The sequence below is a fragment of the Xyrauchen texanus genome, chromosome 31 (genome assembly GCF_025860055.1).
Source record: "Xyrauchen texanus isolate HMW12.3.18 chromosome 31, RBS_HiC_50CHRs, whole genome shotgun sequence".
NCBI lineage: Eukaryota > Metazoa > Chordata > Actinopteri > Cypriniformes > Catostomidae > Xyrauchen > Xyrauchen texanus.
Genome location: NC_068306.1, coordinates 10644104 through 10659733, shown reverse-complemented (window position 1 = coordinate 10659733; position 15630 = coordinate 10644104). Strand labels below are relative to the sequence as shown.

The 15630-nt window shown below is 36.5% G+C and overlaps 2 protein-coding genes across 7 annotated transcripts in view; one reads left to right on the top strand and one right to left on the bottom strand.

The window, feature by feature from the left end:
- Nucleotides 1–3545, top strand: part of LOC127625066 (CUGBP Elav-like family member 4) — a 134360-nt gene extending 130815 nt beyond the window's left edge. For all 5 annotated transcript variants that reach the window (XM_052100129.1, XM_052100127.1, XM_052100126.1 and 2 more), the window contains exons 13-14: nt 54–241; nt 2290–3545. In XM_052100129.1, the coding sequence (XP_051956089.1) occupies nt 54–181 (128 nt within the window). In that variant the 3' untranslated portion in view covers nt 182–241; nt 2290–3545. The remainder of the gene's footprint in view (nt 1–53; nt 242–2289) is intronic.
- A 5272-nt stretch (nt 3546–8817) lies between these two features.
- The window catches only part of LOC127625205 (protein hinderin-like), a 32197-nt gene continuing 25384 nt past the window's right edge, over nt 8818–15630 (bottom strand). For both annotated transcript variants that reach the window (XM_052100340.1, XM_052100341.1), the window contains exon 11: nt 8818–9505. In XM_052100340.1, coding sequence (XP_051956300.1) covers nt 9301–9505 — 205 coding nt within the window. In that variant the 3' untranslated portion in view covers nt 8818–9300. The remainder of the gene's footprint in view (nt 9506–15630) is intronic.

Sequence of the window (15630 nt, the reverse complement as noted above, 5' to 3'; positions counted from 1 at the left end):
TCTGGTACTAACCTGACGTCTTCTGTCTATATCTGTCTTCCTTCGTTCTCCAGGCTTTGTGAGTTTCGATAACCCAGGTAGTGCCCAGGCCGCCATCCAGTCCATGAATGGCTTTCAGATCGGCATGAAGAGACTCAAAGTGCAGTTGAAGAGGCCAAAAGATGCCAACCGCCCATATTAGCCCCCCCAGCCACCCCTGACCCTGGGGGTGAAGGCTACCGCTGTGCACAGGGAAAGACAGGTCAGCGGGAATCTCTTACCAAAGCCAAACACACAAGGACACATATACATACCATAAGACTCTTTGCACACTTGCCCATGGCCCTGACCTGGCAGAGTAGCAGCAAAACAGAATGAGCCAAGTGGTGATATGACCATGTATGGTTAAAAGTCAACATGATACCAATATTGACCCTATTTACATTCTTATTGCATTTTCCTGGTCTTATTTTCAATGATTCAGCAGTGCACAAAATTCCAAAGAAAAATAAATGTGTGTAAACTTTCATCAGAATATAGTAATTTTGAAAATGTTTTAAACAACTTTCCTTTTTAACCAGTAAGAGTGTAGTACTCTCAGCTTTGTTTATTGCATTGCAGTAATTCATTGGCAGTGAAGAAATTATATATTTGAAAAAGTGTTAACATCAAGATGCTCTTGACGATCAACTTGACTTTCAACTTTCACATCCCAGTGAAATATGGGTTTCAGCTGTATTTCAAGAGAGCAAGTTCAACTTCAGGTCTGGCTTCATTCTGGTATGGAATATCCACTTTTTTACAATCCAATACATTTCCGATGGATAAAATAAGGTTAAATACTTTGTTTGATTCAGAAATCCATCACATAATGGCAGTAAAATGGGTTGTGAATACAGTTTCATGTTGATTTTAAATAAGTACAGTAAATAAGGCACCTACTTTTTCAAACAATCTTCTCTCTGGGGCAGGTCTTTGGCAGAGGGGGAAATATTAGTTGTTTCCATACTGAACATATCTCATTTCCCTGCCCGTCTCGCATCCCCTCATCTAAATGAAGATAGAAAATCAATGCAGTGTCATTAATTTACCCTGCTGATGCCTTTTACTGGGCCAAGTTATTACCTACTTACACAGCTAGTGAGCCAGCTCTGCCTTTGTTTGCTGCAGTTGCAAAAGACAACACAGTAATACTCCCGCTCATCTCACCACTGTCCTGATACATCAAACTGTACTTCCCAGGGATAAAGGAATAGTTCACCCAAAAATGAAAGTTCTCTCATCATGTACTCACCATCATGCCATCCCAGATGTCTGTAGGTCCATACAATGCAAGTGAATGGGTGCCAAAAAGTACATAAAGGCACCATAAAAGTAATCCATATGACTCCAGTGTTTTAATTAATATCTTCAGAAGTGATATGATTAGTGTGAGTGAGAAGCACATACATATTTAAGTCCTTTTTACTATAAATTATCCTCCTTGCTCAGTCAATCGCCGCTTTAACTTTCACATTCTTCTTCTTGTGTTTTTGGTGAGTCACATTCTTCATGCATATCGTCCCCTACTGGGCAGGGAGAAGAATTTCTAGCAAAAAGGGACTTAAATATTGATCTGTTCTCACCCACACCTAACATATCACTTCTGAAAATATTAATTAAAACACTGGAGTTATATGGATTACTTTTATGGTGCCTTTATGTACTTTTTGGCACCCATTCACTTGCATTGTAAGGACCTACAGAGCTGAGAAATTGTTGTAAAAATCATAATTTGTGAACTACAGAAGAAAGAAAGTCATACACATCTGGGATGGCATGATGGTGAGTACATGATGAGAGAACTTTCATTTTTGGGTGAACCATCGTTTAAAGGTATTCTTTACCCACAAAAAATGCCTTTAGTCTATACCAGGAGTTTTTCATGCCAAAGACCCTCAACTATGATGATCCTCTTGTGGCAGCTGTATATTTTCATGTATAAAGAAAAACAATTTACTGAGTGGAAAATTAGTAACCGATATTATAACTAAAACATGTTGTTTGCAAAAATTAAAAGCACCCTTTTGCAGGTCCCCAGACCCCAGTTTGAGAACCGCTAGTCTACGACTCATGATCAATATTTTGAGTCTTCTGAAACCATACGATAGCTTTGAGTGAAGAACAGACCAAAATGTAATATGGTACTTAATGATAATCGTTGCAGTTGTGTTTTTCATTTTGAGTGAACTTTTCCTTTAAAAGCCTCGGTCTTAAACGCTGAGGGAAAACAATGTTTAATGTATGCTTCTGTTTGTGTGTCCTTTATAGGTTTTATAGAGTTGGAAGACATGTTGATAACATGGAAAATGTATTTGAAATCTAAGAAAAACACAACAGATCAAGATCATCTGGGCTGGATAATCAGTTGAAGCAGGACATGAGGAGGATGTAGCCGCGTTATATACTACTAACACCCCATCTCCAGGCTCAATAGACCTTTTTGAACTTCCACATTGAACTCAGGGGAGCCGCGGTGTTACTGGACCATACCGTACTCCCTTTTCCGAAACCCTCCTAAGCCCTTATGTTGCAGGACCACATGATGAATTACTGAAGACCAATACAAAAAATATATTTAAAAAAAGAACAACAATGTCAGCCCTTTGAAGGCTCTGAATCTAAGAATAAATAGTAAGGGGGGAAAAGACACTTTTTAAAACTAAAATAGACTTTTAGAGGGGAATCTTGTACTATTGAACATGTCTTTGGGAAAACTTTTTAAAGAATTGTTTTAGAAATCAACAAAAAGGATTAAAAAAAAAAAACTTGAAAAAACTTGAAAGAGAGAACCTTTTCAAAGGATGTGACAATTCAGGACACGAACTTTGCGTCGACTCGAGATGGCCAACTTTTTCTTGGAGTGCCTGTCCGTTTCCAGGGGCAACGGCTGCCACAAACCGCAGCCTCAGTCAGCTGGGAGACTTACCTGTCATTCCTTAGTTGTGTAGGGACCAAATGACCAAACCTTTTTATCAAAAATGAAAAAAAAAAAAAAAAAAAAAAAAAAGACTGTAACATAATCGGACCACTGCATCTCTTGCTGTGCCAATCGGTTTAAGAGTTGAATTTAAAAAAGATATATGTATAAAAAGAACAAATATGACTATATGCATAAATGCATACATATAGATTGCTGATATGCTTTTGAATACTGGCAAAACTATTTCTGAAGGCCCGTCGAGGCCGCTCACTTCGCTAGTTTACAATTACTGCTCATAATGAAGAATATTTATTTTTTAGTTTTCTCTGTGCTGAGAGAAAGTGCATGGGAAGGGTTGTTCCATAATGCAGCCTTATCTTTTCTATCTTCATGTCTTTACCTTGTAGTTAAGAGACCATCTTAAAAAGGTTTGAGATAAACAATCCTGTTTATATATGTAACGTACATACGATATGTATATGTATAGCAGACATTCAAGCAATATGTATTCATATGTATGCACCTGTGTAGCATATGCCGATCAGCCACAATATTAAAACCACCTGCCTAATATTGTGTAGGTCTCCCTTGTGCCACCAAAACAGTGCCAACCCGCATCTCATAATAGCATTCTGAGATTATATTCTTCTCACCACCATTGTAAAAAGCAGTCATCTGAGTTACCGTAGACTTTGTCAGTTTGAAACAGTCTGGTCATTCTCTGTTGACCTCTCTCATCAACAAGGCATTTCCATCCACAGAACTGCCGCTCACTTGATGTTTTTTGTTTTTGGCACCATTCAGAGTAAATTCTAGAGACTGTTCTGCATGAAAATCCCAGGAGATCAGCAGTTACAGAAATACTCAAACCAGCCCATCTGGGACCAACAATCACACCATGGTCCAAATCACTGAGATCACAATTTTTCACCATTCTGATGGTTGATGTGAACATTAACTGATGCTCCTGACCCGTATCTGCATGATTTTATGCATTACACTGCTGCTACACGATTGGCTGATTAAATAATCGCATGGATGATTGTTGGAGCCAGACAGGCTGGTTTGAGTATTTCTGTAACTGCTGATCTCCTGGGATTTTCACTCACAACAGTCTCTAGAGTTTACTCCGAATGGTGCCAAAAACAAAAAACATCCAGTGAGGGGTAGTTCTGTGGATGGAAATGCCTTGTTGATGAGAGAGGTCAACAGAGAATGACCAGACTGTTTAAACTGACAAAGTCTACAGTAACTCAGATAACCACTCTGTTTAATTGTGTTGAGAAGAATGTCATCTTAGAAAGCTATTCTGAGATGCAGGTTGGCGCTGTTTTGGTGGCACGAGTGGGACCTACACTATATTGGGCCGGTGGTTTTAATGTTTTGGCTGATCGGTGTATATATGGATACATACGATATTAATCCCAAAACCCATATATGTATTTATATGCATATATTTTATATGTGTGTATATATAGAAACCAGCTATTCAATATGTAGAGCTGTCATTTTTTTGTAGATTTAAGCTGGAGTTTGAACCACTGCTCTGCTTTAGACTTTTACCACTTGGAAGATTCTCAAATTGGCAGCTGCAATCTGCAGGCATTCCTCTCTATCTGATATAACATTCTGTATCTGCTACACACACACACACACACACACACTCAAGGGTATGACAACTGATACAGTTTGTGTATATATGTGTATATGCTCTTTACAAATGCAAAAAGGCCTCCTCTCATTTGAGAGTTTATAGAGAATCAGGATTATTACGAAATGGGACAGACAAAGTTACGGACATATTTGCTCTCCACCCTATGAAATCCTCTGCAAGTATTTGCAAACAAACAAATTATATCTATCCACTCAAACAAATATTTGGCCAGCGCAGGTGCGTCCGTTCACTTTGCAGCACTGTGCTACAATTCTAGCAGTCATTCATTATAATGATGTCAAAACAACAGAAACACTCTACTTCTTAAAAAAAAAAAAAAGTACAAAAAAAAAAAAAAGGTAAAACAAAGAAAAAGACAATTAGTATAGCTACAGCTAACAGCGAAGCCTTCAAATAATTGTTGTCATGAATCCCCCATCCTCTGATTCATCCACGTGTAATGTGAGGGACATTCTGCTTATGGTTACAAACGAAGTGGGCATTATGTACGTGTTTTGCACAAGTATCGTACCCCATTACACTGCGTGTTTACATGTGCTGCTTCAGAGTTCCTACTTATTCAACAGGGAGATTTCCGCTCATGTCAGACTGGTTGACAGATGGGCTTTTATTGGATTTCTAGCAATTGCAAATGAGAGGGTAAGGACTATTACGATTTTGTTAGGTTACGCTTTGCATTTAATTTCTCTATTATGATGGCACTATTGTAAATATATGACAATTCCAGAGCTGGTTAAATCACTTTACTGAATAGTATATGGTCTGTACAGTGACAAAGCAGTAGTCAGTTTTAGAATTTAGTTCAGAATTAACGTACCTTCAGGCAGGTTCCAAGAATGTTGCATTTTGCCTTCTAGTTTTTTTAATTCAGGTATTCCAGGAACAATTGCAAGGATATGCATACCACCATAGGATTTCAGAATCACCTCTTTTTCTCGCCCTTAAAGGAATATTTCACCCAAAAATGAAAATTCTCATCATTTACTCACCCTTATGGCATCCTAGATATACATGACTATCTTTCATCTGCTGAACTCAAATGAAGAATTTTAGAAGAACATCTCAGCTCTGCAGGTCCATACAATGAAGTGAATGGGTGCCAAAATTTGAAACTCCAAAAATCACATAAATCTGCATAAACGTAATCCATAAGACTCCAGTGGTTAAATCAATATCTTCAGAAGTGATATGATAGGTGTGGGTGAGATCACGTTTACATTCTTCTTCATGTGTTTTTGGTGATTCACATTTTTCATATATATCACCCACTACTGGGCAAGAAGAATAATTTCTAGCTAAAAATTACTTAAATATTTATCTGTTTCTCACACACAGCTGTCATATTACTTCTGAAGATGTAGATTAAAACACTGGAGTCATATGATATTACTTTTATGATGTCTTTATATGCTTTTTGGTGCATCAGAATTTTGGCACCCATTCACTTGCATTGTATGGACCTACAGAGCTGAGATATTCCTCTAAAAATCATAATTTGTGTTCTGCAAAAGAAAGGAAGTGCTACACATCTGGGATGGCATGAGGGTGAGTAGATGATACATTTTTTTATTTTTGGGTGAACTATCCCTTAAAACCAGCCTTTCTCTCTCCCTCCCTCCATCCACGTACCGTTTTAGCTGCAATTGTTTACATAGCAATCTGGAAATGTACGGTTGACAAACCAACATGACAGAACATACATTTTATTATAAATATATACAAGTATATATGCGAACTACTGAATATACTGTAAATGTTTTTGCTCTTTTTTGCTCTGTTCCTCTGTATATAGGTTTGCATATTTTATAGTCTTTTTCTTCTATCTAGAAGGACTGTATGACAAAGTAAGTTTAAAGAAAAAAAACAAGCTAAAGCTGAATTAAAGCAGGTAAACTCTAGTCCTTGGAGATGCAGTGTGGTTGTAAGGTACTTAGGTATTTAATTACAGAACGCAAAAGGAGCCAATCAAAATGGATCATGACATCACTTTCAAAACTGCTGCCAACATGCATATTTATTTGCCTATTTATGTACTCATTAATTTGTTCATTTATTAAAATGTCATTTTTTTATTATTATTTTTTGCACTTTAATATAAACAATCTTTTGTATTTTTTTTTTGTCTTTTCACTGATTGTAATTTACTTCTGTTATGTTTGTAACCACACAGAGTATCAGTTTGTCATTTAATCGGCACCTTTTTAAATATATTTTTACATGTTTTGTACTGTATTGAGACACAATGGAACAATGCAACTTGGCAGAATCAGGGTAATCATTTTTGGAGAATGTAAAACTCTTGAAGGACTGGTGTCAAAAGTTTTACTGCATCTGTTAGAACTGTCTGCTGTTTTCTTTGGTTTCATGGCTCTGTCAGAACTCTGATCTGCTCCATTGCTTTTTTTTTCCCCAAGCAGAAAAGAAATAACTGCACTAATCCATCAGACTCTCAGCAACTCTGATTTTATTGCTGTTCATCATTAGTGTTAACTGTCCTCAACACTTTTGGATAATAAAAAAAACAAAACAAGTCTGAACTTACAGAAACAATGCACAGCAAAGATTTGCAAAGGGGGAAAATACAAAGAAAAGAAACTTTTCAGACATTTTGAGCACAGTTGAGAGTGCTGGGTGGTATGTGTGGATTTCTGCCAAGTCAATCACAATGAGATTGAGCTGTATTAGCCGTCAGAGTGCTGTGCCAGCTCCTGCCCTCTTTCTCCTCGACTCCAGGTTTCTCTGGTCCCTAGACTCTCTTTTGTAATCTTACTGAATGACACGTTTCCGCTTAAGCCCAGTAATAAAGCACAGTGTAGAATAAAGCAGCATTACGCTTGTCCCATTTCCTGCAGTATCTCTATGAAAGCCTTTTTTTAGTTGTTTTTATCTCTTTCTCGCTTTTATGGATTTGTGGCATGACTGATGTATTCTGTAACCGCTTCAAAGGCGAAGGGAGAGTGTACACACACATACAGGCGCCTCTGAAACTTTCTTTGCAACACTTAAGATCAAATTAGACGAGTAGTCCTGGAGCAATGTTTTGATGTATGCCATTGGATTCAGTCTAAAATGTATCTAGTCTAAAGAAGCAAATATCAAAGTATTCAGTATATACATTTTTGAAAAGACAGGGGTATAAAGGTAGGCATGCTTTGAAAAGTTTGGAGGGAGGGGGACATGTATCTTTGAAAAATGTTTATCACCCAATGGGGAAAATCCTAAAAGTGCGTTTGATTACTATGCTCCTATAAAAATTATTTATTAATTGCTAATATACTGAAAAAACATTGACTCTATTTTGCAGAATATTCTGCATTCACTAGAAATTGCCAATGCATGTGCCTCTGATTAAGTAGTCACTGCTACAATGGGGTCTGAAAGTCTGGGATCTCTAAATTAAATCTAGAAATAAAACAAATTTAAGACTTTAAAATGCGTAAGAAATATATAAGACTCTAAGGCACTTGGTCACTAATCCACAGTAAGCAAATTATTGACATTGATCATGTTAAATTCTTTGTACAAATGGTCAGATTTCCTTGTTTCCAATCATGCTGGAATAACATGGATAATCAAGTTTTGCACAAACTTGTGAAGTCCATGACAAGTCGAGTGCATTCTGACATTAAAGCAAAAGACTATCCAAAATACGAAGACATTCTGAAATTCTAACTTTCCCATTCCAATTTACTCAAATTGTTATGCTGAAAATATTACTTATAATGCCATTTTTTCTACTAATGTAAGGGAATGGGGACCATTTTTAGAGGGTTTAAAGACACAAATGTGAAGCTTATTTTATTAAAACACATTCTTGTGTTAAAACGTGTATTATTTGAGTTATAAAAGTTAAGTAATAATTTTAACAGTTGTTTTAGGGTTTATGGCATAACATCATCAACATCATGGCAACAACATTGTAAAATTGTATTTAAGTTTACTCAGAAAAGGTTAGGAAGCAATTTTATCACGCTAAAATCACGTTACCACATATTGCTTATATCTTGTGGCTTTACTTTTAATACAGTGAGTGTTTTAATGTTTACAGATTGGCCCCATTCACATCCATTGTGCCTCACTGCAACCTTAATTTTAGTTTTTCAAAGAAAAGGAGGGAAAGTAGTAAAAAAAAAAAAAAAAGAAACTTGGAAATCAACAATATTCCACAAATGCAGTCAGCTGAGTTTAACTTGTACTGAATCTGAAATATTCCTTTTATTTAGAAAAATTCAATATAAAAGCATTTTCACTAGTGGTCTCAGACATTTGGACCCCACTATACATTCTCTAAATGAATCTGAGAATTTCTCATTTCACCAGAGATTAGGATTGCATTACTCACTACAGACCACAGCAACTGTTCTTGGAAAGCTCTTTAAAATTAGCTTGGAAAGCCAGTAAAAATCAATTCTGTGAAGCTGCTGCCCAACCATCTGTGTCTGAATAAACAACACCATTTATTAATACATTTTATGAAGGCAAAAATAAACCTTGAACATGTTAATATTACAAAAGCATTAAGACCATAATTACTACAGCATAAGTTTGAAACAAACTATTAAAAAAGGATGTGTACGTTTAAGACCAATAAATGATAGAGGCATTAAGAGCACATGAATAATTAATAAACATTCAATCAATTCTCCTAAATGAACATTCTATTGAAATTCACTACAGTAACCCTTCAGCATATAAAAAAAATGTCTTCTAGAATCTGACTCTCCTCCAAGTCGTGTATTGAGGGCCGGCTGGGGCCCAAAGGAGACAGAAAGATCCCATGAGTGGGCGGAGTGGCGACAAAATTCTTCCGGGACGAGGGGTTGGTACGGTACCTCTCTGGGGATGCTGGGCTGAAAATGTCCAACAGCTCTATTAAAGAGTCATCCAACCTAATATGAGACAAACACAAATAACGTCATCCAATTGCATACTGGCAATGGCTGAGAGGGATACAAAACTAGTGCTAAATTACATAGTGTTCAGAATGCTTCAGATAAACAACTCCATACTGTATCTCCCAACACAAAAACAACATTGTTGCATCTGACTAGACAAAACAGTTCACAGGCTTTGAAACATGTGGCCTTAGGGTGTATGTATGTATGTGTATATATATATATATAAGTGTGTAATTATTTTCCATAGTTCGGAAAGAAAAAAAGGGAGCCAAGCAAAGAGATAAATAAACAACGATTAAGCTAAATCGAGATTCAACCCCTCAGTTGAGGTGCTTAAATTATTCATGGAGTACAGACGAGCACGTTTCAGATCTAAAACATAAATTCTTAAAGCACGCTTCACTGATGCTGCTAACATAACTCACTCCTCATTCTAAACAGCACTGATTTGCATCCATGCAGCAGAGAGTGGGTATTGGTTCAGATGAGCATGTGCTAGCTCTCAAGGATCTGAGCTCCTTTGTGAAGCAGAAAATTGTGTCACCCATTGAGTGCCTGTGACATATGAAAGGAGAAATATTTGCTGCATGGCCACAATAGATATGATTATAAGAGACACCAATGGGAAAGCGACATGATACATACTGTTCTCTATTTCAAGAAAGAAAAAAAAACGTCTGCACTTTTTAAAGTATCCATCTGAACATTTTCTCACAGTACATTAAATAGAAATCAAAGGTTGTCAGAATTTTAAAAGTCACAACTTCCACTGAATCCCTCCGAACGACTCACCACCTCACAAGTTTTGATGAATCATTCACTGAATCAGGGACATGACTGAATTAACATCTGACTCGCTTACTGAACTGCAACGCAATGATGTCAGACTCTAATTTAATTAAGAACTGTTTTGTCCATAAACGTTTGTGAAACTTAAATCAGTCATTAAACTTTGTTCATATGGCTGTAGTTAAGCTCTAATAATATTTACATTTTAATAAAGTTTGGTAACATTTTACAATAAGGTTCCATTTGTTAACATTAACAACTAACAATAATTTGTTCTTGGTTAATGTTAAATTCAAATAATACTAATAAATTGATGTGAGGTCACATCCTGTTCCTTGTTTTTAGCTTGCTAGTAGGGCTGCCTAATAGTCGACCAAACTTTAGTCGATGAGAAGAGTCTTGGTCGACCAAGTTTTGATTGGTTGGTTGGTCGCAGAAAAAAATAATTCAACAGAAAACCGACGAACACTGGTATTACCGCAGATTGGAAATATGGGGTAATTTTCATTAAGCAGGGTTAGGGTTCAGCCTTCACAATAAAGCAAGATACCTTGGTTTCAATTTTTATATATATATATATATATATATATATATATATATATATATATATATATATATATATATATATATATATATATATATATATAAACAAAAAATTCTAATTAAACAGGGAAAAAATAAATAAGTGCAATTAAAATGTGTTGTTAAACTTTTTGAAAGATGGCTTTACAACAGATGTGAATGGCAACATCTCTGATGTTGATTCAATGAGCCATAAACAATTAATGAACATGCACCTGTGGAATGGTCATTAAGACATAAACAGCTCACAGATGGCAATTAAAGACACAGTTATAAAAATTGGGCCACTAAAGAGACCTAAAAGATATATAAACCATGGTTCGAGCTGAACATGTTTTTGTATTATTTTATGTTTTAATCACAGATATATTGGCTGCAGAGTTGTGGTCACAATGAACTGCTCTGCGGAAATAAAGCAAACTGAACTCAAAGCACCTCCTGAGCTGAGATAGTTGAGGTCATCTGCAGCACTCATAGACGATACTTCAAAAAATCAGAAGACAGACACAAAGAGAGTGAGAACCTTTTATTAATAAATTAAATTATTTATAATTTAATAAAGTGCGTTTCTTCACGCGCATGTCTGGGTCTCTACTGGCAAATTATTTGTTATATTAGTTTGATAATTTGTTTTATTAAATGGGAAAACAAGCCAAATATCATCTTGACATCGTCAAAGGCATCATCTATTAGCGATCACTCTGACCATCGTCAATCCCTGAGATCTGGATTTAGTGGACTTGCATTAGCATGGATTAGGTCCTATTTATAAGACTGCTACCACTTTGTATGTGTAAATAAGGAATTGTCAAATCAAACAAAAGTTAAGTATGAAGTGCCACAGGGGTCAGTTTTAGGACCTCTTATAAATGCTTCCACTGGGAGATATTATCAGGAATCATGGAATAAGTGTCCATTGTTATGCTGACGATACCCAACTTTTTCTAAACCCAATGAAAATACACAATCCTCCAAATTAGCAGTGTGTATCAATGAAATCAAAGATTGGGTGGTAAAAAAGTTCATTCTACTCATTCCGACAAAACAGAGGTACTAATGATTGGACCAAAAACCTCTTAACATAAGCCACTAAAATATAATTTGACTCTCGATGGATGTACTGTTACTTTGCCTTCTTCAACAAAGAATTTAGGTGCTACATTTTATACAAATCTGTCCTTTGAAAATTTTATTTCTAATGTTTGTAGAACAGCCTTCTTCCACCTAAGAAATATTGCTAAAACACTTGCTCTCCGTTACTGATGCCGAAACATTAATGTGTTCATGACCTCAAGACTAGATTATTCTAATGCATTACTGGATGTCTAGCAAGTTCAGTAAATAAACTTCAATTGGTTTAAAATGCAGCTGCCAGAGTGCTAACAAGAAACAAGAAATATGATCATATTAGCCCAATTTTATCATCATTACATTGGCAATCTGTTAAATTTCATATTCATTTTAAAATTCTGTTAACTACATACAAAGCTTTGAATGTTCTAGCTCCACAGTACATAAGAGACCTTCTGACATGATATATTCCATCATGTTCATTATGATCACAAAATTATGTCTTGTTAATAATTCCAAGAATATCAAAATCCACAAAAGTAGGTCCTTTTCATACTTGGCTCCTAATCTATGGAATAGTCTCCCTAACCCTGTTTGGGATGCAGACACACTCACTCAGTTTAAGTCTGGACTAAAGGCTCATCTATTTAGCCAGACAAACACCTAATTTATCCTTTAACTCACAATAAAGCTGCTTTAGTTAGGTCTGCCGGAACCAGAAACACCCATCATGATCTATAACTCTGCATAAAACTGAATAGCATCTATGCTAATATTATTCTATTTGATTCATTACCAGAGGTTACCAGAGCCTGCCAGATCCAGCTCCATTCCTGCTTGGTGTCGGACTCCACTGCTACATGTCGCTGAGAGATGACAACAAATTAGAGCCAGTGCTAACCAGATATCACACTTCAGTCTTTTGACTTCAGAGGATGAACTGATGCCAACAACAACTGTAAGATACCGCATAATTCATATGCCACTGCCTGAACCTTGTACTTAGGATAGACCCCACCAAACCTCACCAAAATTACCTACAGGTTTAACTGCAATGCACCTCATTAATCTCTGTCTGCATCACCTTTGACTATGGATGGACTACACTCTTGAATTAGAATACATAGATTATCATTTAATAGCCAAAAGCATTCATCAGCCAACTAACAAAGGACAAAGCATCTATGTAAACTTCACTGAAAACACTGGACCTTAAAAGGTGCTATATGTCATATTTTTACTGTACTAAATCATAAAATGACCATAATGTGTCATTAGAGAATTAGGAAACATGCCAAATTGAAATACTGAATTCTCCAATAACAATGCTACAGACAGTATATATTCCACTTTGAAGTTTCCATTCCGGGCCAGAATTTCTGTTTAGGTTTTGGCCTGTGTGTTCCCGCCCACTCACCAATAGTATTCGACACTGCTGGGTTGCCAGATTTGAACAAGTTTGCAGGCAATCAAGACTGCATGCTGCAGCCATGGAAGCCAGCAAACAAACTGGATCAGAGATAACAGATTCCACCTGACCTAAAAACCGTCGCCATCCATTTAAAAACCACCATGACCAGAGGTGTAGTAAAAGAAGGATAAATATCGGAGATGTCTTTGGAAGATGGAGACAGCTTAAAGCCCAGAAATCCTTTAAAACGGATGCAGAGTTTGATAATTTGCATGTCAACATTCAGGCAACCCGCATAAGATTAGACTCGGGGGCCGGGCAGACAACTCTCCAATATTTTTCATTTGGACTGCAGTACCTATTTCAAATGCTTGTTGTCAATCTTACACATAGCACCTTTAACGCTTGCTTAATTTACAAATTTAAAACCATGACTTGCACTGCACACAAATAACTAATATTGGCATTATATTCATGGTGTTAGCCAGAGGGGAACTGGCTCCCACAGTGAGCCTGGTTTCTCCCAAGGTAATTGTTCTCCATTAAACAACATCTAATGGAGTTTTGTGTTCCTTGCCACAGTCGCCTTCAGCTTGCTCACAGGGGTTCTAAATACAATTATTATTTATTTAATTTCTATACAATCATGTTTAATCAAACTACACAATGATCACTTTAAGACAATTAAATTTTTAGTTTTTGTTAATGCATGATATCCTGTAAAGCTGCTTTAAAACGATGTGTGTTGCGAAAAGCGCTATACAAATAAAAATTACTTGACTTGATCTGTTCTCCCTCTCGCTGAAACTGATGAAGGTGCCCTAGCTCTGAAAGACATCCTGCATAGTTCTAGTGCCAAAGCTTGGTCACCCCACTTCCCTAAGGACTACAGGCCTGTTGATCTCACTTCACACATCAAGGCAAGGCAAAATTTGAATCCATCTTCAACATTGTATGTCTTCTCCATGCCATTTTGAGATATTTTAAAACACTGGCTCATTGCAAAGGAATGATTTTGGGTATCTTTTTGGCCAACTAACATGACAAGACAAAGCTGTCTTCTCCATATCTTGCAGTGGCCACCCTCTCTGTAAGCAGCCCCTGACAGCAATTACATTGTATTATATTGTACAGGTAGATTTTTCTCAATCACAAAAACAGTGACATAACAGTTATAGCATAAATGCACAGATAAAGGTGACGTGTAATTTTTCAGACTGATGAATACTTTCTCCTATTTCAGCTTAAGCCATTTGTAGGTTGATTCCTCCATAAAATGCAAACACTGTGGCGCTATCACTGTGGCGTTGTTTGATTATTGTTTACCAGCCCGACACAACAACATTGGTTCAACCAATGACGTCAGTTTGAGGGGGACTATGTTTGCTGACCAATGAAGGACCGGGGGAATCATCTGTGAAACCTATTTGAAAACAGTAATAATTTTTCCAACTCTGTTAATGGTGGAAACACATAAATTATACACTTCAGCTTTAATATTTACACACACTATAGCATTCTTGCACAAAATAAAGAGCCATGAATGAAGTGGAGCGCATGTGTATCTTGATGCGGAAGTTGTTCTTTTAACTTGACGGCATATAAAACTGAAGACACTAAAAAACAATGCATGGTCTTCAAGTGACTCATTCAGAACATAGTGATATAACTATTTGTTGTATAATACAGATAATTGCTATATGATAAATATTTTGTTACATGAATTATGACATTTTAACTGACATGCAAACTGCATTTCTCTTTTGACTGTCAGACATGTTTAGTTTACTAGTGATTACGAAAATCACGAGACTATTTGAGGAACAGACTTTCTGTCATCTCTGAATGTCAGTATGTAACTTTATATACCCACGATAAAAAGTTACAAATATTTTACGACAGCATAATACATCAAGCTGCATTCTGTTATGCTTTTAAGCCTGAAACTTTAATTTAGGTTTCAGGCAGGTTGACATTCATGCTATACCAATGATTGTAATGTCCAAATCCGGGAATCTCATTTTGTTATTTAAGCGAATGACAATCGATAGCCATCCAACGATTCTTTCGTGCATCTTCATAAGAGGGAAAACAGAAAGAGAGAGAGTGGGCTTACATTGAGGGTGGATGGCTGATGGGGTGGGACTTTGGCAAGGCTCCCTCTTGAAATGTGAGAATTAGCATTTTTATTTGTTGATTTATTTAACGGACAGGCCTCTCAAACAACCATCCATCAACGGACGACATCAGCAGTATGAATAAT